Here is a 21,364-nt window from a genome sequence, read left to right on the forward strand (position 1 = left end):
GCTGTATCATTTTTTCTCTAAATGAATTAATTTTATTTGGGTAACACTACATTAAGTGTCTCTAATTACTGTGTATTTACATAGTAGTGACATAGTAAATGCACGTGTACTTACACATAATTACAAAGTTATTGTGTATGCATAGTTACTATATACTTAACGTGTAAATCTTGTTGCACAATATATGATGAACCTAAAAAAAATCAGATTGCACTCTTCTGACTACTTCAGGGGATTTTATCATGTACAGCTATGGCCAAAATCGCAGGTGCCTCTCCTTGTGATAAGATGTGATTTCATTTGTTTTCATTTCATAGAGAATCAAAAAAGTGTGAAGTGTCCCCGTCTTTCAATTTTTGTCAGGTTTTTGTTAAGTATATGGAAAACTACAAAGCACTATGTAATTCAGTATGTTAACGTAACATTATTCAGCAGGTTTCATTCGACTTGAGGCAAAATGAGTTCATTCTATGCAAAACGTTTGATCGTAGCTGTAGATTTGAAAGACGAGGAAGCTGCTCCCATGCAATATAAAGACGAGGTTGTTTGTTTTCCAGGTGGACCCAGAACCCTACTGGGACATCTGCACCTATGACACCTGCTCCTGCCCGTCCGTCGGAGACTGTGTGTGTTTCTGTGATGCCGTGGCAGCTTACGCACAAGAGTGCGCCCAACACGGGGTCCTCATTCACTGGAGGTCCAACAGTCTGTGCCGTGAGTTTTCTCACCGACTTCATGAAAAACAGCAACAGTAGGCATATGTATTCTGTGCTTAAGCAATATGCACAACAGGGTGTGTGTCGATTTGGGATATCGTTAGCACAGATTTCATGATTTCCATGAATTAACCATTACCGTCCAATTTCGAAGTGAATTTCACTTAAAAAAATGTTTGCTTTACTGGCACACTGCCTGTTCCTTTTAGGAACCTGGCAGATGGTTTTGTTTGCTTTCAGTTAATTACTGAACTCACAGCATAGAGCTGCAAGGTTTCTTTAAAACGTCTTCACTATAAGACACCAGCTGCATCAAAGATCGGAAATATTTCTGCTAAAGATCTCTCTGTCCAGGTCGCTCTGTCCTTACTGTCAGGTAAGCATTTAAATATGTAGGATCATTTGCGTAATAACTGTAGAGAACACTGTACATTTTGAACACAGAAACACAATAAATATTATGTTTAATTGTGAAATATCGTCAAATACCAATTTTTAGACCATGAAATGCCTTGAAATAAGCCACCATAAAAAAATACATCCCAGGTAATATCCAAGAGCGATGCACACACTGGAGTGCTATATTGAGGTTATACAATGGCTATGAGGTCAAACAAAAACAGGTTTAAAAGTGAACCGATGTCCTGAGATATCTCCACAGCTATGACATCGCAAAACCTATTAAAATGAATAAGAGGACGAGCCTTACCGTTCTAGAATATAAGTAAATACCATGTGTGTAGGGTGTCTATTATTGTTATAAGATCTATTCATGTGCCTGTCATGCACCATACTTGTAGATCAGTGTGTACTGATTAAAGCAGCCAATAACTCCATTCTCCCAAGGACAGTTCCCCTAAACAATTATGCAGCTATTACTGTGCGCTCGTGTTGTGTTTGCAGCCTTGAGCTGTGACGAGCTGAATGCAGCGGAGCTGGAGTTTGCATGCGAGTGGAGGTACAATGTCTGCGCCCCAGCCTGCCCCATCACCTGCCAGCACCCAGAACCCCTGGAGTGTCCTCTGCAGTGTGTGGAGGGGTGCCATGCAAACTGTCCCCCAGGTTAGTATGGGCAGTGTTACCTCAAAACCGTCAAGTCTTACTGTATTACCTTTCTTTCAATGTCTAGTAAGTTGTTACTAAGTGTATGCTGTCCCAATAGGAAAGATTTTGGATGAGGTGGCTATGAAATGCATTGACCCCTCCCAGTGTCGCGTGTGTCTCCACGAGGGGAGAAGGATTGCCCATGGCAAGAAGATCATTCTGAACCGGGAGAATGAGAACCTGTGCCAGATCTGGTAAACTAGTCACTGTATAACTGTTCAGTTCACTGTCTTTTACGGGAGATCTTTCACAGCCAAGCAGCAGCACTTATTGGCAGATCAATCGTTCTATATGTAGGGGCACCGGGGCTGCTCCAGTTAAACATTGTAGATATACTTGTACAGTTTCTAGTAAAATATGATGCAGTTATTAGGATCAGGAGTCATTGAGTTTATTTTTAATATTTCAAAATTTGGTTTAGGATACTGTTAAGACCATTGCCCTGTTTGAAGACTACCCTAAGAAAGGTGTACTAATTTTCTGATTGAGCGTTGAGCTTTATGGTTCATTTCTCATTTCTTTGCAGTCACTGCGAAGGCAATAACCTGTCCTGTGAGTTCTGCCCATTGGAGTTAGTAACCACCCTGGCACCCACCACCTTCCCCGTCACCACTTCTTACAGAGACCTGGTCACGACTCCCGTCCCAGAGAACGTGTGCCGCCGCATGATGGACTTGGCTTTCATGGTGGATGGCTCGTCCTCACTGACAGAAGACGACTTCGAGACCGTTAAGGACTTCATCATCAATGTGGCGGAGCGGTTCCACATGGGCGCGGCCTATACCCGCATGACGGTCATGCAGTTTCACACGGGAATTAAGAGCTACGAGATGCAGGTGCAGAAACCTGTCTTCAAGAAGGTGGTGAGGGAGATGAAGTACAGTGGTGGGGAAGCAGCCTTCATCAACGAAGCCCTGAAGTACCTGGCGCTGAACATCTTCGACAAGGACAAGCGAGAAGATGCTTCCAGAGTGGCTGTTCTGCTGACGGCCAGCACCTCGCCGCGCAAGATCAAGGGTATGCTGAAGCTACTGTCCAAGAAATCCATTACCATGATCTCCATTGGCCTGGGGCCTTACATCAGCATGGACCAGATCAACCAGATCACCAGCAACTCGCCCAGTAACAAGGCTGTCATTCTCAGCAGCGTCAACGAGCTCCAGGAGAATGCTGAAGAGCTGACCAAATATTTGTGCCACCTTGGCCAGATACCTACAGTTCCCCTTCCAAAGGTGACCAAGTCTCCCAAAGCCCCTCCTACCACCACAACAACTGCTAGCTCTATTATCAGCAAAACTCTTGTCCCTTTAAACGCTGCTTCCTCTACTACCTCCTCGTCCACTGGTCCCACCACCTCTGCTTCCCAAGCGCAGATAGATGTCACCTTTGTCGTTGAGGGATCAGACAAAGTGGGTGAGGAGAACTTCAACATCACCAAAGAATTCCTGTTGAAATCCATCCAGAAGATGTCAGTTGGGGAGAAGACCTTCCACATCACCATCATCCAGTATTCCTACACCATCACCATTGAGTACTCATTCACCGAGAGCCAGAGGAAGGACGACATCCTGGAAGGAATCCGTCGCATGGAATGGCGAGGCGGGAATGCCACCAATACCGGAGCTGCTGTTTCCGAAACCACCTTAACAACTGCGCAGGGGAGCAGGGACCAGGTTCCTGATTTGGTTTTCCTGATATCAAGCAATCCCCCAAGTGATACCATCACAAAATCAGCCGAGCATTCCCAGACAAAGATCATACCCATCGGAGTGGGACCGCAAGTGAGAGAAGTGGACCTGGAACTCATCGGTCATCCTCAAAAACCCATAATAATTAAAGATTACAAAGATCTTCTTGAACTAGGGGTGACCACAGTGATTGAAACAATCAGAGCAATAGCATCACCATCGCTCCCTGCAACCCCCACAACTGCTGCCCTTCATAGCACACCAGTGCCAACCACAATGCTGCCCACTTCAGGTAATCCGCAAAGTGTTATAGTGAAATAAAAGCCCCCTTTTTATTTATAGGTATTGATCAGCATGCACAAGATGGTCTCAGTGCAAATCTGGAAATTTGCAGTGACAAGAGTACTGGACAACTCACTAGTTCGCCTTCTGTTAAGCTATGGGAACATGAAGCCACTTTGTGGTTTCAAACTTGGTTTCAGGAGACTAGGTCTCCGTCCACTGCATGGCACACCAGGGAAGACTTGGGGTTTGAGGCAGTAAAGTTGCCTCAAACTAAGTCTTTTGAAAAGTGGCTTTGTGTTTCCTCAGCTTCAGGCCCAAAACTGGACACCAAGCCTTGTACTCTACCCACTACTTGGGTGAACATGCAAGGGAGCTTAATACCAAATACAGCTCTTCAAGGAGTAGCTGTGCATGTGACAGAGGCTCATTACAGTTCACAATCAGGAACAGAAGCCGTCTGGAAATTTGAATTGAACATATTAATGGAATAAAACAAACCAAGTAAAAAAGATATGTTGCATATTTAGGTTTCCGCATTAAAATGAGCGAAGTATACTAAATTACTAAATAATCTCAAAGACCTAAGCTGTTGAATGAACAGGTTATTCATTAGCTTACTCATTATTTGAAAAGTTAATTTCAGCATTATATAACTGGCTGAAGATAATATTTACACTATTAGAAATGATTAGCTGAGAGTGGTATGATATCTGTTGCTAACTATAGATGGAACTGTGTTTAAGCAACGTAGAGCAGCATGCAGCACATGCATGTATTACGTTGACATTTTGGTTTGTTGGTTATTTTATTAAGTGGTAAATCATAGCAAAAGTAAAGTGTAAAAATGAATTACTAACGCATTATAAAGCACAAGCAAGTATGACGAGTTATTGAGAATAAGGGTGAAGCATGTTTAGCAAAGTCAAAGGTAAATGCAAATATGCAATCAAACCTCTATAGAGACAGAAACTTAACAGAGAGCAGATGTGCAAACAGCACACCCCTATGTCACATAGCTTTTACATATCCTGTTGCAGGTTCCCATTCAGCCTGAAATAGTGATTCATTATTATACGTAATCGCTATGCGGAACATAAACCTTACAAAAATCCTTATATTCCTACTGTACCGGTTACATTGGCAGTCGCATCTCTGTTATGCATTGAACTGATATTCTCTTTATGTCTGCGTATGTGTATGTGTTCTGTACATTGATTCAGTGCTTTTGGAGGTGTTGCAAGTGCACCAGTCCTGTTTCACGTCTACACTGTGCTTCAACCTCTAGTTCCCTGTGACAGACCAATGGATGTGATAATCATGCTGGAAGGGAGCGCAGGAATCCCACAACCACAGTTTGAGGAAATGAAAACGTTCGTAAAAGCCTTCATCAACAAAGCTGACATTGGTGAGTGACTAGCTGACACAGTGAGCACAGTGCCTGACCTTACCTGCCAGTTATGGAGGTAATGGTCACTGTGGAAGATGTTAACCCTTTCAGGTACAAGGGATATGTGTTCCACAAATACAATTATGCTAAGTCTGTTATTTTTGCAATAAGGTGCACAAAACAGGTTTTAAAATGTACTTCCAGGTTGGATCTGGTCATCCTAATGATCAGTTTCTCGTCGTGATACTTGAGTCACTCTCAAGTGTATTTTAAGAAGTGCCCCGGATGAGAGTAAAATAATCTTTCAATTGCCTTTTAAGTTGCTATTGATTGGTACTCAATTGAAAGACAGGTTTTTTTTGTTTTGAAATCAGCTCATTATGAATGGGTTTACTGGATACCTGGCTCATTATGAAATGGTTTATTGGATACCTGGCTCATTATGAAGGGGTTTATAAGATACTTGGCTCGTTGTGAATGGGTTTGTTGGATACCATAGATAAATACTTCTTAAAGACAACTATGAGTAACGAGTATACTGCACACCCCTAGAAATTACAGTGCAATCACAGACACTTCAGTGAAATTGTTACCTTTTTATGCTATTATAAACCAAACAAATGCTTTTGTGTATGAAGACATTATCTTATTTTGTTCATAGTTTATATCTTGGAATGGATCTCTTAGAATACTTATATCAATGTTAAAAATAGGTTAGCTTTTAGAGGCCATCTACTGCAGGATAAGACAGGATGCATTTGTTTCACGGTTATCCAGATTTCACGATTTCCATGAAATCTACCTATTGCCATGTAATGTACAATTCCTAGTTAAAATGCCAGAAGAAATTCTGAAAGAATAGTGTAAATTATACATATTTTTTTATCGCTTAAACATAAATACAGCAAATGTTTAACTTATTGACGCACTACCTGTCATGTTACACTGCATTTAGGAACCTGGCAGCCAGTTTAATTTGCTTCCGGTAAATGATTGAACACATTACAAAGAGCTACGTGATTTCTTTAAAATTTCTTCAACGATAAAGATACCAGCTGCGTCAAAGATCGGAAATATTTCTGCTAAAGATCACTTTGAATGGGGCATTTTATATATCTGTTGTTATTTTGTTCTCAAGTTTGATTGGGACAATGCTATTTTTTTCTCCTTTTAATAAATTTTATTTTTCGAAAGAAATACTTTCTAAACGGGGAAGTCAGCTATCCTGCCCCCCTGCCCATGACTTCACTGCGGTCAGCCTCTCCACTTATCTGCAAGTTCATTTATGGGCAGGGATACCTCAAAAGCCAAGGCCAAATAATGTAGTGTAAAATGTATAATGCAGTAGTGGTGTCTAGTCTAAGCTTTAATAAATAATCTGTGGCCTGAGTTTTCTGACTGAACAATGTATTTTTCTTTTGAAACATTGCAGGTGCCAATGGAACCCACTTGGCTGTCCTTCAGTATGGAAGGAGCAATAGTCTTGAAGTGTCTTGGGTGGACCGTCAGAATAAAGAGAGTCTCCTCACCAGTGTGAACTTAATGCAGCAAAGGGAAGCGGCTCCCACCAGATTAGGTAACGGAACTGAATCAGCCTCCTGCAGTTTATTTATGTTGATTACTTGAAGGGCAAGACTCAATTAAAACTTTTACTACCTTTATCAAGGAGACATAAAAAACTACTAAAGGCAATAGCCAAAATGTTTGTGTACTTGACAATCAATGGCAATTAACCACGACATTGTCATTTAAATGCAGCTGGGAAGAACATTTTGGACATTTATCACTGCAATACATGTGTTCTTATACATAATTACAATGTTATTATGCATAGTTACAGTGTACTTAATGTAATATTTTTGCATGATAGAACCCTAATCCTAACCCTAACCTTAAATCTAAACCTAACCCTAACCCTTTTTTGATACACTTGTGTACTTACATATATTGTGCAAAAAGATTTACAAGTACATTGTAACCATGCATAATTATATTGTAATTATGTGTAAGCATGCACATATTCACTTTGTAACTACTATGTAAATGCACAGTAATTAGAGACATTTAATGTAAAGTGTTACCAGACATTTAACAGAAATCGGGGAAATGAATGCTTTATGAGAGGATTACACTGTACTTTAGAAAACTCCCAGCTTATCCTTGTTCAGAATGTGTGTTTTTGTCGCTGCTCCTTCGTGGAGAGTCCATTGTTTTCACAAGCTGTTTCTTTGTGATGTGAAACAGGGGACGCCCTGCGATTCACCGTTCAGAGCGCAGTATCGGAGGTGCACGGGGGGCGTCCGGGGGTACCCAAGATCGCAGTGCTGATCGTGACACGCCCCTCCCAGGACCCTGTGGAGGAGGCTGCCAGGGAAGCACTGACTGCAGGTATGTAATCAGCACTGAAACAGACAGACACTCTTTGTATTACAGGCATGGATAGACATGGAGTTTAGTAACTGGGTAATTAACAGGAGGAAGTACTGTCCGTTTTGGTCACCTCACATTATTGCACTTGAGATGGTACAGAGAAGGGCAGCTAGGGAAAGAGGGGACTTGTTTGAAGTCTTTAAAATCATAAATAGTCTAGATAAAGTTAACCCAAGACACGACTTCAAATTTAGCAGAGAGACGAACAATAGGGCATGAATGGAAGCTGAGTAAAAAAAAGTTTAGAACCAAAGGTAGGACGCACTTTTTTACACAGAGAATTATAAATGCATGGAATAGCCTACCAAGTGAAGTAGTAGTATCTAAAACATGGGAACATTAAAAAAAAAAAAAAAAAAAAAAAAAAAAAAAGACGTGATTGTGTGCTTTTTAATATGTTCCTCTCATTAGGGGAGAATGGTGTTCTAATAAGGGACAATCCTTGATGGGCCAAATGGTTGTTTCTCGTTCCCAAACTTTTCTTATGTTCTTATGCACTATGTAATTACATGGAGATGGTCTTGTGATGTTATTAGATGGTACAGGCCATTTCTATATAATCACACACATGTTTCACCAGTAGTTACCATGTAAAAGCAGGTTTAACCACTGCTGTTTGCATTTTCATAGCTGTACTTTAATGTGATCAAAATGTTTGTATATTGAAACGTAAAGGAGTGATTTATTTTAAAAACTGGAAGAAGACATCATTGAATTTAGTATTTTTCTTTTGGTATTTTTTAGATGTAGCATTATTTTGTTATTTATCCAAAACTTCAACAGAGCACAATTTAGAAATACTCAAAAATTCTACATTCACTGACAGACTAAATTCAATGACAAACATTTTTTCAGAGTGTTTCTCATTGCCTTCAATGTTGTCAGTAACTATTGTATTGTTATGGATGTGATATGATTAATAAGAGAAAAGTCTTGAAAGGTGGTGCTATAGCTTACCAATGAATGGAAACCAAGAGCTCTTTCTGCACAAGTTATTTCTACACATTGATGTGCTGGTCTCTTGCCCTGCCTAGGAGTGGCAGTGTTTCCCATTGGAGCTGGGACACAGTTCGATGAGAACCAGCTGGTCACAATGGCAGGACACGCCATGAAAGACAACATCATCCACCTCCATCGAGTGGAAGACCTCCCCACCATGGTCACTCTTGGGAACCAGTTCATTGACAAACTCTGCAGAGGTAATCCCAGGGTCTCGATGCTACATTTCCATTCAGGACAGTGCTATATATATATATATATATATATATATATATATATATATATATATATATATATATATATATATATATATATATATATATATATTAGTTAACATATTATAGCACGCTGTTTGAGATGGTTCATAGACACTGTATGCAGTACAATGCTGATCATCGTTTTCTTTTCTCTTACAGTTGGACCACCTGGAGTGTGCGTGGATGATGAAGGAAATGAAAGGAAGGTAATATGTTCTGTGAACATGCCACTGTATAGTCAACCAATACCCCAATATGTAGCATTTCATTAAGCAGTGATTTCTTGTCAGCTCTTCCACTGAAGATTGTCTTCAACTAAAGCCCTTTGTATTAATTCAGGGGTGGCCGACCCTGGTCCTGGAGAGCCACAATCTTCCAGGCTTTCTGGGTATCTTTAAATCATCAATGGCTAAAGACCTGGAAAACAAGTCAGTGCTGACCAATTAAGAAGATGATTGGTTCACTTAAGTAGTTGGGAAATCAGATGAAACGAGCACCAGAAGACCCTGCAGGACTAGGGTTGATAACCCCTAGCTTTATTTGAAGACAATCTTCAGTGATTTTATGGTACAGATCTAACAAACAGCAGAACAATAGTTTAAACACTTACTCCTGGGTCATTCCAGCCAGGACCTGATTTAATATCTAAAAACAGTCAGGTCACTTATTAAAAATGCTCAAGCTATTTTAAAGGAAGGTGTGTAAAGTGCTATTAAATAAAAAAAAATGTTTAATTGAATTGTTACTTGTATTTCCTGTGATAATTGGAATATTATATATGTGTGTGTGTGTGTGTGTGTGTGTGTGTATGTGTGTATGTGTATGTATGTGTGTGTGTGTGTGTGTGTGTGTGTGTGTGTGTGTGTGTGTGTGTGTGTGTGTGTGTGTGTGTGTGTGTGTGTGGTGTGTGTGTGTGTGTGTGTGTGTGTGTGTTGTTTACAATAAAATAAATGCCAAAATATGTAAGCTCATAATTAAGAGGTATTTCCTGTTTGTGGCTGATCATGGTAGATGGGCAATATGTGTATATATATGTACATACACACACACACACACACACACACACACACCACACACTACCGTTCAGTAAACAGATGTTTAGTTTTAGAACATCCCCATTTTTCCAGTTTTTATTGAAATTTAAGCAGTTCAAGTCCAGCGAATAACCTGAAATGGTACACAGGTAAGCAGTAAGCTGCCAGGGGTCAAAAAAAAAGTTTAAGTTACCAAAGACTGAAAAATAATGTACATTTCAGAGTTATACAAAAAGGCCTTTTTCAGGGAACAAGTAATGGGTTAACAACTTACAGCTGTTCTGCAGCAATGGAAGTAAATTAAGCCTTGAAAGTTGATGCTAACAATTCCTACAGGTGTCCCAACTTTTGTTAATTACTTACAAACCCTCTGTCTGTATAAAAGCAGTGTTGGAACAGACTCTGTTACTACACCCTCTTAAGCATTATTTGGACAGTATTGTACTGCAGGAAGTAGTATATTGCTATCATAATGGCGAGAAAAAGGCAATTAACAAAGGAAGACAGACAGACCATTATAACCCTTAAAACTGTAGGTCTTTCCTTTAGAGAAATTGCAAAGAAAGCCAAGGTGTCAGTGAGTACAGTTTCCTACACCATCAAAATGCACTTGGAAACTGGAGGAAACTCTGACAGGAAGAGGTCTGGCAGACCCAAAGCCACAACAGAATCAGAAGACAAGTTTCTGAGAGTCAACAGCTTGCGTGATAGGTGGCTCATAGGACAACAGCTTCAAGCACAGCTTAACGCTGGTTGAAATAAGCAAGTCTCAGTTTCAACTGTGAAGATAAGACTTCGAGCTGCAGGTTTGCCTGGGCATTGAAGCACCGCCAGTGGACTGCTGAAGACTGGAAGAAGGTCTTATGGACCGATGAATCAAAATTTGAAATCTTCCGTTCATCACGTAGGCTTTTTGTACGCTGTTGAGTAGGCGAAAGGATGGTTCCTCGTGTGTGACACCAACTGTCAAACATGGAGGAGGAAGCGTGATGGTCTGGGGCTCTTTTGCTGGATCCAGAGTCGGCGATTTGCACAGAGTGAGTGGCACCCTGAACCAAAACAGCTACCACAGCATTTTGCAGCGCCATGCAATACCCTCTGGTATACGCCTAGTTGGTCAGGGGTTCATCCTACAGCAAGCTAATGACCCAAAACATACCTCCAGGCTATGTCAGAACTACCTTAGAAGAAAAGAGCAAGACGGTAGGCTTCAAATCATAGAATGGCCAGCACAGTGTCCAGACTTAAACCCCATCGAGCTGGTTTGTGATGAACTGGACAGAAGGGTGAAAGCAAAGCAACCTACAACTGCAACACATTTGTGGGAACTTCTGCAACAGTGTTGGGAAGAACTTTCCGAACAATATTTGATTTCCATTGTAGAAAGAATGCCACGAGTGTGTTCGGCTGTTATATTTGCAAACGGTGGCTACTTTGAGTCAAAAATTTAGATTAAATTTTGTTAAATAAAATGATTCCATGATTTATTTTTTATTGTTTATTTGTTCTATGCTTTAATTTCAGAGTACACTGAGACATTAAACTGCGTAAATTGCAATACAAACTGGAAAAATTGAGGTGTTCTAAAAGTTTTGACCGGTAGTGTGTGTGTGTGTGTGTGTGTGTGTGTGTGTGTATATATATATATATATATATATATATATATATATATATATATATATATATATATATATATATATATATATATATATTCACGTAAGCTGTTGATGTCGTGGTCCACTTGAACTGGAACATAAATAAATTGTTTGTTGCTAGTTTTAGAACCGCTCTCAATTGTTTACAACAGTAATACTGAACTCTGGCCCCTGAGATCCAATCCAATCCAGGTTTTTACTCCAAGCAGGTTCTAATGTAGTTAATTGTATCTGCTAAGAGGCAATTAACTAATTGAGCTGGTTGTAATAAAGACCAGGACTGGAATAGATCTCTAGGGCCAGTTTAGTCCCATGTCACTGGTTTAGAACATAAGAAAGGTTAGGAATGGTTTGTAATGTTCCCAGTGTTTCAGACCCTACTGCTTCACCTGGTAGACTATTCCATTCACTTATAACTTATAACCTTTGATTTTAAACTTATTTTTACTCAGCTTTCAGTTATGCCCTCTTGTTTTTCTCTGTGCTAAGTTTGAAGTAGAGTCTTGAGTTAATTTGATCTACACCATTCTAACATGCTTTCTTCAAACTTGCTTCAAACCGGGTCGGGCCCGTTGTAAGTTGGACTCGCCTGGTTCTGGTTAATGGTTTTGTTCCTGTGTGTTCCAGCCCGGTGAAACCTGGACTCTGTCTGACCAGTGCCACAGCCTCCTGTGCCACCCCAACGGGGCTGTCACCATCCAAAATCACAAGGTGAACTGTGAGAAGATGCAGAAGCCAGCCTGCAAGAACAACCTGCCCAGTGTGAAGATCCAGGAGACCTGTGGCTGCCGCTGGGCCTGTCCCTGTGAGTAACAATCCCCCAGGGATCGATGAAGAGGACAGGACGGGTTCTATCAGTGCGATGCAGAGCTGCACTTTATTACCGCCTAGTAGAACCAGAGCAGCATTATCACTGGTTTATTCGTTCATTCTTTAACCAAGAATAAACCCACTGAGGCCGAGGCCTCATTTACAAGGGTGTCCTGGCAAGGTGGCCAACAGCAGACAGCACTAATTGCATATTCCTAAAAATAACATCATGCATTCAATCTGGGATCAGAAACATTTATACTCGAATAGATCTTTGGAACCTGCTCATCAAAGTAAATTTAATCTAAGTCATTGTTCTACCTATCATATGCTGAGGGTGTATTTTCATACAAAGACTTGTTTGTGGGCCTAACATGGCAAAGAGTACATGAGAAATATACTTTCAGCTTGATTAGTGGTAGCCACCGAACACTTAGAAATAGAAATACTCTTCAAAATATGGCCCGTAACACTTTACATGAAGTGTCTCTAATTACTGCTTATTTACATAGTAGTTACTTAGTTAATACATTAAGGACCTTGTAACTATATGTAAATCTCTTTGCAAGATATATGTAAGCACACAATTGTATAATAAAAGGGTCAGGGTTATAGCATGCAAAACAAATTATACATTAAGTACATTGTAACTGTGCATAATAACATTGTAATGATGTGTAAGTACACATGTTTATTAAGTAACTGCTATGTTAATAAACAGCAATTAGAGTAACGTAATGTAAATTGTTAGTGCATTACCTAACTCTAATTTAAAGCACGCCTTCACCTGTATTTTATTGTAGTTTTTTTTTTAATTCCACCCGGTGTGTCCTATTCCTTCAATCGTTCATTTTTCACACAGGCATGTGTATGGGGAGCTCCACCAGTCACATTGTTACCTTTGACGGTCTTGCCTTCAAGTTGACGGGGTCCTGCTCTTACACGCTCCTCCGCGATGCGGCGCATGGCAGTGACATCATCCTGCACAACGCACCGTGCCCAGCAGACCCCAAGCAGAGCTGCATGAAGTCTATAGAGGTGAAGCACGCTGGCACCTCCATCGCACTGCGGGATGACATGAAGGTACGTTCGTCCTTTACCTAAAGCTAAGGGAACACGAAGACACACTGTGGCTTGGAACTTGGTTTCAGGAGACTAGGTTTCAGGCCACTGCATGGCACACCAGGGTAGACTCAAGGTTTGATACAGCATACTTGCCTCAAACTAGGTCTCCTGGAATCAGGTTTACGTTTTTTCTAAGAAAAACATATTTTGGTAATTAATGGGTTAATACAATAGCCAAGACACGAAGGTATTAAGCAAATCTGGTGAACTGCAAAAGCTCTTTGGCGCAATCTGCTTTGATTTATAATTAAACGCACTGCAGCATCACGCAGTACATTTTCAGTTAGCACACACTTTGACACATTCGTATCAGGTACACAATGCCCCACATAAGCTACATACTAGGTGTTTTATGCATTCAAAAAATAAAAATTACATATGATATTCCAATTTAATGCGTAATGATTACTCGTAGCAATTCTGCTGCACAGCTTGAGTTTGCATGATATCAAGCTTTTTGTACTTCGTTGGTTCCCAGCATTTCAGTGGTCAATTGTGAATATACTGCATGCTGTAGCTAGAGAATGGATCATAGGAATGCTGGGACAGCAGTTTCCAGAAACACATGACCAATAAGCCTGTTGAATCCACTCACTTGAAATGCGTGTTTGTGACTGGTGAACAAGCGACTGGATTTAGGATTTTGAATTCTGGATTTCTCAGCGCCAACACTGTGTCCCTCGACTAACCTATCAATTTGCCTATCTGTCAACTGAATTTTTGGAAAGTAAATCTATGTAATAAATACTTTATTATAGCAAGGCGATCAATAAGGAAAACAATATTATTATTTCTTTAGAAATATGTAGTATGTGCATGCAGGCTTTTAAAAATCAGTTTCTGTGTTTATTTGCTTCACAGCCATATTGTTTGTGGTCAATAAAGCAAATAGGAATAAATGTTTTTGTTTTTATTGTAAGACCAAGTTTTTGCACAGTAGTTCAAGGTAGTATTACAGTTAAAATGTAAGGCTGTAGTTAATGCAGACCCCAGAAGTTTAAAATAGGTAGAGTATTTATTGAAAGTACTCATGACTTCAAGAAATGTTGCATTTTACTCACCCAAAATACATTTTACTCACATGGTGGTCTATGCACTAAGAGCCGGCAAGTGCAAGTAGATGCGGGTGCGTATTTAATTTGAGCTGCGCAAGTGCACATCTCAAAGGTTGCGGGCTATGTAATAACTGCGAAGTGTTGAAAACTGCAGCTGTGCATCTGGATGTGGGCCGGAGTATTTAAATTAAGTGAATGCTCTGCGCATCAGAACAGTGTCGGCTCTGGATTTGGCTGAAGGGGGAATTGTGTGGCTGTTGCTTGAAGTCCTGGCACCGTGTCCAATACCCCTTTCACACACAAATGTGTTACTGAGCCCTCTAGGAGATGTTAAAAATACCCATTCAAACAGTACGGAGTTGCACAATCGATGCCGTTATAATACCGTCATAACCATTTCACCCAGGCAAAGGGATCATGACATTCAACAGATAGTTCTCATGGCTACAGAAACTTCACTTCAACAAAATCTTTTTTTTGCTTTCAACACCCTGCAACGCAAATGCATTATATTGCTTACTGCATGTCATTTAAAACAATTATGAAACACCCTTATTTAATTTACAGCTATCTATTAATTTTCATTACGATTGTTAAACCATCTCAATTACTGTACCTCATGACTATCAGGCGATGATAAAATGTAGAAAAAAAAAATCTAGCTATACATTCCTTGAACAAAGGTGTTTGCTTTCCTCTCCCTGTAAGGAAGATGTAGTGACTTCAATACTGTACACAACTTGTTTCAGAAAATAGATAAATTCTGCCTGGAGACTAACTCTTTTTAAGATTAGCAAATGACAAAAATGCAGAATTTCTGCAGTAAATGTCAACTAATACTGCCGAAAACTTAAGGTACTATTTCAGTACATCTTTCAGCACTAAGGAGTTACAGTACACTACCCTAGGATAATTAAATAAACAGTATCCATATAGTACTGGAAAAAATGAAAACAGCCGTAGATGTACACATAGTATATGAGATCAGTTTACTGCTGTGTTATGTTCCTAGACCTATATACAGGTCTGCAGTGTTGAAATAGTTAAAACATAAAATAGCTTTACATGGTCTGCCTACATCATTAAACGGCTATCTAGTGGTAAAATGCATTACACACATATTGGTTACAAGTCTGATTAGCTACTTATTTAAACAACAAGTTTAAATATAAAAAGCACAAGAACACGAAACTGTTAAAATCAAACTCATGAAAGTGCACTGATTTATATTAATTCATACCGTTGTGTCTGGTTCATTTACTTATCTACATTCCGAAGATGGAACTCTGTAGACACCTGTGCGCTGATTTTTTAAATTATTACTTCATTATTTAGCAGACACTTTTATCCAAAGTGACAAAATCAAACACAATATAAAAGTATATAAATTACAGGCAATAAAAATGCAAAAAAACCACATATACAGTATATACAAAATAAATTAAAATAAAGAAAAATGCATAGGAATTTACAAATAAAGATTGAATAAGTGGTTTTTGAGAAGACAGCAGAAAGCAATAAAAGATTGAACAGTCCTGAGGTTAACCGGTAGCTGGTTCCACCACAGAGGGACAAGGGAAGAGAACAAGTCGGCCAGTAGAGGATGAAGGGAGAGGGCGAGAGGGAAAGAAGAGGGGAGACACGAGGGATTTGAAACAAATCACAGTCCTATTAAACAATTATTGAAAAATGAAACAAATTATACAAAACAGAAGCAGTCGTCACTAATGGCTGCTGGGCTGATTTTTTCTTTGTTACTGTCAAAAAAAACATTTGGAACTGGCGAGAGTGACGAGCGACAAAGGCATGTGTTTAAAACAGAATTAAATATGTATATACAGTATATTACTGATGTATGTATTCTTGGTATAAACGAGATGTTTATGTTATTGCCACATCTGCCCATGACAGAAATTGTATGTCATGGCTTTTCATGACTTATCTCTATCTGGAGAACACACTCACACAAGCACGCCTTGTTGTAGCTCCGTCACATCGTTTACAGCAAGTCCTAAGTGGCACAAAGTTAAGCATGTTCAGGTAATGGAGCTATGAGATGCTCACTTTCGTACATATCATTATGCACAGGTGCATCAGGTCTGCATGTGTAATCGGGAGCATCTCGGCAACTTGATATTTGTGCATGCACAACGCTCAGTAGACAGGCCTCGTAGTGTCTATACTGGAGAGTAAATTACTCAGTGAACCTAACCCTTCTGTGCAGCACTGACTCATTCCCCACACTGTGGTCTATACCTGTGTGTGTTTCAGGTCACAGTGGATGGCATGGAGACTGCTGCTCCCTTCAGCTCGAGGGGTGTTGAAGTGACGCTGTACGGAGCTCTGATGCACGAGGTGAAGATTCCCAGCCTTGGCTACGTGCTGACCTTCACCCCTGGCAACAATGAGTTCACAGTGCAGCTCACACCCACGCTGCGCACAGCCAAGACATCCGGCCTGTGCGGTGAGACATCACAGACTTAGGGCTTAATATCAGCAGCTTCAGGAAGATCATACCTATATATATATATATATATATATATATATATATATATATATATATATATATATATATATATATATATATATATATATATGTGTGTGTGTGTGTGTAAATTCAGGGCCGGAAATAATGCAGAAATGGATACACACTGAAGAGACAGATAGCAGTGGGCTTTGTAACCTACCCTAAATAAATGGGTAACGGAGGATTAGAGTTATATTATATGCATTAAGTACAATGTAGTTATGTGTAAATGCACCTGTATTTACTAAGTAATTACTATATAAACACACAGTAATTAGAGACACTTACTGCAAATAGTAAATAAACTATAGTCCAAAGGCTGCCGTATCCCTTACCAAAGTCAGAAGGTCCAGTGTCAGGATTTCACAGTCCTAAATCTTTCCTCTAATACCTATATATATATATATATATATATATATATATATATATCTATATATATATATATATATATATATATATATATATATAAATTAAGAGACCACTGCAAAATTATCAGTTTCTCTGGTTTTACTATTTATAGGTATGTGTTTGGGTAAAATGAACATTTTTGTTTTATTCTATAAACTACTGACAACATTCCTCCCAAATTCCAAAAAAAAATATTGTCATTTAGAGCATTTATTTGCAGAAAATGACAACTGGTCAAAATAACAAAAAAGATGCAGTGTTGTCAGACCTCGAATAATGCAAAGAAAATAAGTTCATATTCATTTTTAAACAACACAATACTAATGTTTTAACTTAGGAAGAGTTCAGAAATCAATATTTGGTGGAATAACCCTGATTTTCAATCACAGCTTTCATGCGTCTTGGCATGCTCTCCACCAGTCTTTCACATTGATGTTGGGTGACTTTATGCCACTCCTGGCGCAAAAATTCAAGCAGCTTGGCTTTGTTTGATGGCTTGTGACCATCCATCTTCCTCTTGATCACATTCCAGAGGTTTTCAGTGGGGTTCAGGTCTGGAGATTGGGCTGGCCATGACAGGGTCTTGATCTGGTGGTCCTCCATCCACACCTTGATTGACCTGGCTGTGTGGCATGGAGCATTGTCCTGCTGGAAAAACCAATCCTCAGAGTTGGGGAACATTGTCAGAGCAGAAGGAAGCAAGTTTTCTTCCAGGACAACCTTGTACTTGTATCTATATATATATATATATATATATATATATATATATATATATATATATATATATATATATATATATATATATATATATATATAGTAGATTGTTACATCATTAACTATGTGGTAAATGACATCACAAACACATTAATATATTCAAATAGAAATAAGTGTTTTGTATTCATTAATTGCTAAAAAAAAAAAAAAAAAGAACTAAAAGTTTGCCATAATAAATGCATCTTTCATAATAAGAAGACCTACAGTAATTCATTTTAGTAAGGAATTATGTTATTCTCCCAATGCCCTTTAATAAATGGTGGTGCTTTTTTTGAGCGTGTAGGTTTCTGCGACCAGAACGACATCAATGATTTTGCTCTGAAAGACGGCTCGGTGACTCTGGAGAGCCATGTGTTCATCAAGGAGTGGACCATTCAGGACTCAAGTGGCCCAAGCTGTGAGCCCGTGGCCAGCCTGACCTGCACCCACCAGGCCAGCGACCAGTGTCTGGTCCTGCGCTCCAGCATGTTCCAGCGTTGCCACGCCGCTGTGCCCCCCGCGCCCTACATCGCCCTGTGCCAGGAGACCAGCTGCCACGGACAGGACCTCTGTCAGGTTGTGGCTGCCTACAGTCACCTGTGCCGGTTGCAGGGAGTCTGCATCAATTGGAGATCCGCAGGCTTCTGTGGTGAGCAGCAAGTCTTTATAGGGGGAAAGTGACAAAAAAACCTCAAACAATTTAATGCTTCTGTTTTGTTAATCTGGTCGGCTTGTGGTTATGCCTGTGTGTTGTTAATCAGGTCAGCGTGTAGTTATGCCTCTGTGTTGTTAATCTGGACAGTGTTTAATGCTTGTGTCTTGTCTCTGCAGCCCAGCAGTGCCCCAGCTCCATGGTGTTTGACAGCTGTAAAACTGGCTGTATCCAGCAGTGCGCCAGCCCCTTCAACAGCACCCTGTGCATGGACACACCCACTGAGGGCTGCTTCTGTCCACCAGGCAAAGTGTTAGACAACGGAGAGTGCGTCAAGGAGGAAGCCTGCTCACAGTGCCTTGATGAGAACAGAGTGGCCCACAAGGTATGCTATTATTAGTAGTGTTAGTATTAGTATTATTAGTAGCTGTAGTCATAATTCAAATAAATTGATTGGGCAGCCAATGATGATGGGGATCAATAATAATAATTCTTCTTCTTCTTCTTCTTCTTCTTAGTGGTAGTAAAAGTGCACATGGTGAACAATAATTAACGTTTTTCAGCACAGTGGTGGTGCAAGACCCGTGTATAATAAGATTGGGCAATGGCACGAGACCCATATATAATAAGACAGCTTGTGTGTAGTAAGACTGATGATAAAACTGCTCAGCTCACTTAAAGAAATGAATGTTACTAACCTGTTAATGCACTAATAGCTGTCTAATACTGCCCTTTGGACCACAGTCCAGTGGACAGTAATGCTGTTCAGTCACCAGATAACTTCAGTATTAACCTGTGTGATACAAAGGATGTTAGCCACACTGTCTAGTACTGCTATACATTGTTTTAACCAGCGCTGCACAAACCGATTATTCGGCTTGCTCTCTCCATATAGATCAGGCGCTGACAATCAGATGAGGGTCATTGCTGTTGATTCGTCTAGTTTACCATTCAAAGTGAATCAGGTGAAGAAACAGCTGCTTGGGATTGTGATGATTGCTGCTTTTCTTAGACTCTGGAGAACAGCAATCCGCAAATACCCAAGCAACTGCTTATTCACTTGCTTCACTTGAAATGGTAAATTAGCCCAGTCAACACTAATGACCCTCACTGTGGAGAGCTTGAGCCAAACAATATAATAACAAAATAACTGGTTTGAGCAGCTCTAGTTCTGAGAAATGTTTTTTAAAGGTGGAAAGCAAGAATTTTAAAGACTGTAGGTCACAACTCGCAACCCAATGCATTGTGGTTTATCCTGTCTCAGGTACCATTCTTACCTTTAAGAGACACAGGACTACACCTACCAGAATGCACTGGGTTGTGAGATGAAAAGCCTGAACTGTCCCAAACAGTCCTGCTGAACACGGAGCCATATGGTTACCTTAGTTTACGAGGATCAGGCAGTCATGTAACTGAGAACGATAGATGTCATGAATGGTGTTTTGGGATGTTTTGTGGTGTACATGACAAAGCAGACACCCTGACTGGCTGAACTATCCACAGCGACCTCTGATATTACAGTGAGTCACTCACATGCCTTGTTTCCTTCAGCATCTGGAATCCTGGATTCCAGAGCATGATCCTTGTCAGATCTGCATGTGCTTGGACAACAGGAACATCAACTGCACTGCGCGGCCATGCTCCAGCACCAGAGGTGAAGAGGGGAGGAAAATGCTGTCTTTTTAACTGGCTGTCCTTGACTTGTCCTTAACTGGCTTACAGTGCTCTCTGTCTATATCCATCACATATAGGGATCCTTATAGGCATGTAGTGGAGACGCCCATACGTATGCTTTAGAGTATTAAATATATCTAGAGAAATGCTACTCCAATTGTGATGAAACTTGGTAAGGACATTCTTTTGCACAAGTATGTATCGCAATGTATGGATTGATGAGAGTATATGGAGGAGCCTTGTATGTACGTACATAGATATAGTACATACTTTCCTTTACGCTTACATTGTTATCTGTGTTTGTAATGAATCGGCATCTCAGCCCACTGAATTGAATGGAAAGGCAAGGGCCGGTCGCAAACTGCAAACCATACAGTTCAAAGACAAATGCCTTACCATTCAATTAAAGAGCAAGCTCTGTAGTTAAGTACAGGTCTGATGCTGATATCAGTATTTACTGATTAGCTGCTCGGCGCAGATTCATTGCATGCAGTATGCACTGTGAATGTATTGTCATGGTGACCTTCTTTTTCATGAAACTCATATTTTGTATTTATACCCGCAGAGGGACTGTGTTGCTGTGCCACTTGTTTCTCTGATGTTGTGTGTATTTGTATTCCCAGCACCGGTATGTGGTGCGTGTGAAGTGCTCACCAAGAAGAAGGACTCAGACCAGTGCTGCCAGGAGTATGAGTGCGGTAAGGGTTAGGGTTGCAGTTAGACTTATGATTGCGGTTTGGGTTAGGGTTATGAGTACTGTAAGGGTTAAGGTTACAGTTAGGGTTATGAGTGCTGTATCTACCGT

At 40.1% G+C, this 21,364-nt stretch overlaps 1 protein-coding gene across 1 annotated transcript in view; it reads left to right on the forward strand.

The window, feature by feature from the left end:
* Positions 1–21,364, forward strand: part of LOC121318560 (von Willebrand factor-like) — a 65,365-nt gene that overhangs the window by 33,559 nt on the left and 10,442 nt on the right. Inside the window, exons 25-40 of the mRNA XM_041255356.1 lie at positions 558–714; positions 1,620–1,778; positions 1,879–2,014; positions 2,347–3,800; positions 5,079–5,198; positions 6,613–6,756; positions 7,425–7,568; positions 8,645–8,809; positions 9,026–9,072; positions 12,183–12,360; positions 13,228–13,448; positions 16,817–17,009; positions 18,538–18,882; positions 19,065–19,270; positions 20,437–20,539; positions 21,183–21,257. Of these exons, the coding sequence (XP_041111290.1) occupies positions 558–714; positions 1,620–1,778; positions 1,879–2,014; positions 2,347–3,800; positions 5,079–5,198; positions 6,613–6,756; positions 7,425–7,568; positions 8,645–8,809; positions 9,026–9,072; positions 12,183–12,360; positions 13,228–13,448; positions 16,817–17,009; positions 18,538–18,882; positions 19,065–19,270; positions 20,437–20,539; positions 21,183–21,257 (3,847 nt within the window). The remainder of the gene's footprint in view (positions 1–557; positions 715–1,619; positions 1,779–1,878; positions 2,015–2,346; positions 3,801–5,078; positions 5,199–6,612; positions 6,757–7,424; positions 7,569–8,644; positions 8,810–9,025; positions 9,073–12,182; positions 12,361–13,227; positions 13,449–16,816; positions 17,010–18,537; positions 18,883–19,064; positions 19,271–20,436; positions 20,540–21,182; positions 21,258–21,364) is intronic.

Source organism: Polyodon spathula, chromosome 7 (genome assembly GCF_017654505.1).
Source record: "Polyodon spathula isolate WHYD16114869_AA chromosome 7, ASM1765450v1, whole genome shotgun sequence".
NCBI classification, from domain to species: domain Eukaryota; kingdom Metazoa; phylum Chordata; class Actinopteri; order Acipenseriformes; family Polyodontidae; genus Polyodon; species Polyodon spathula.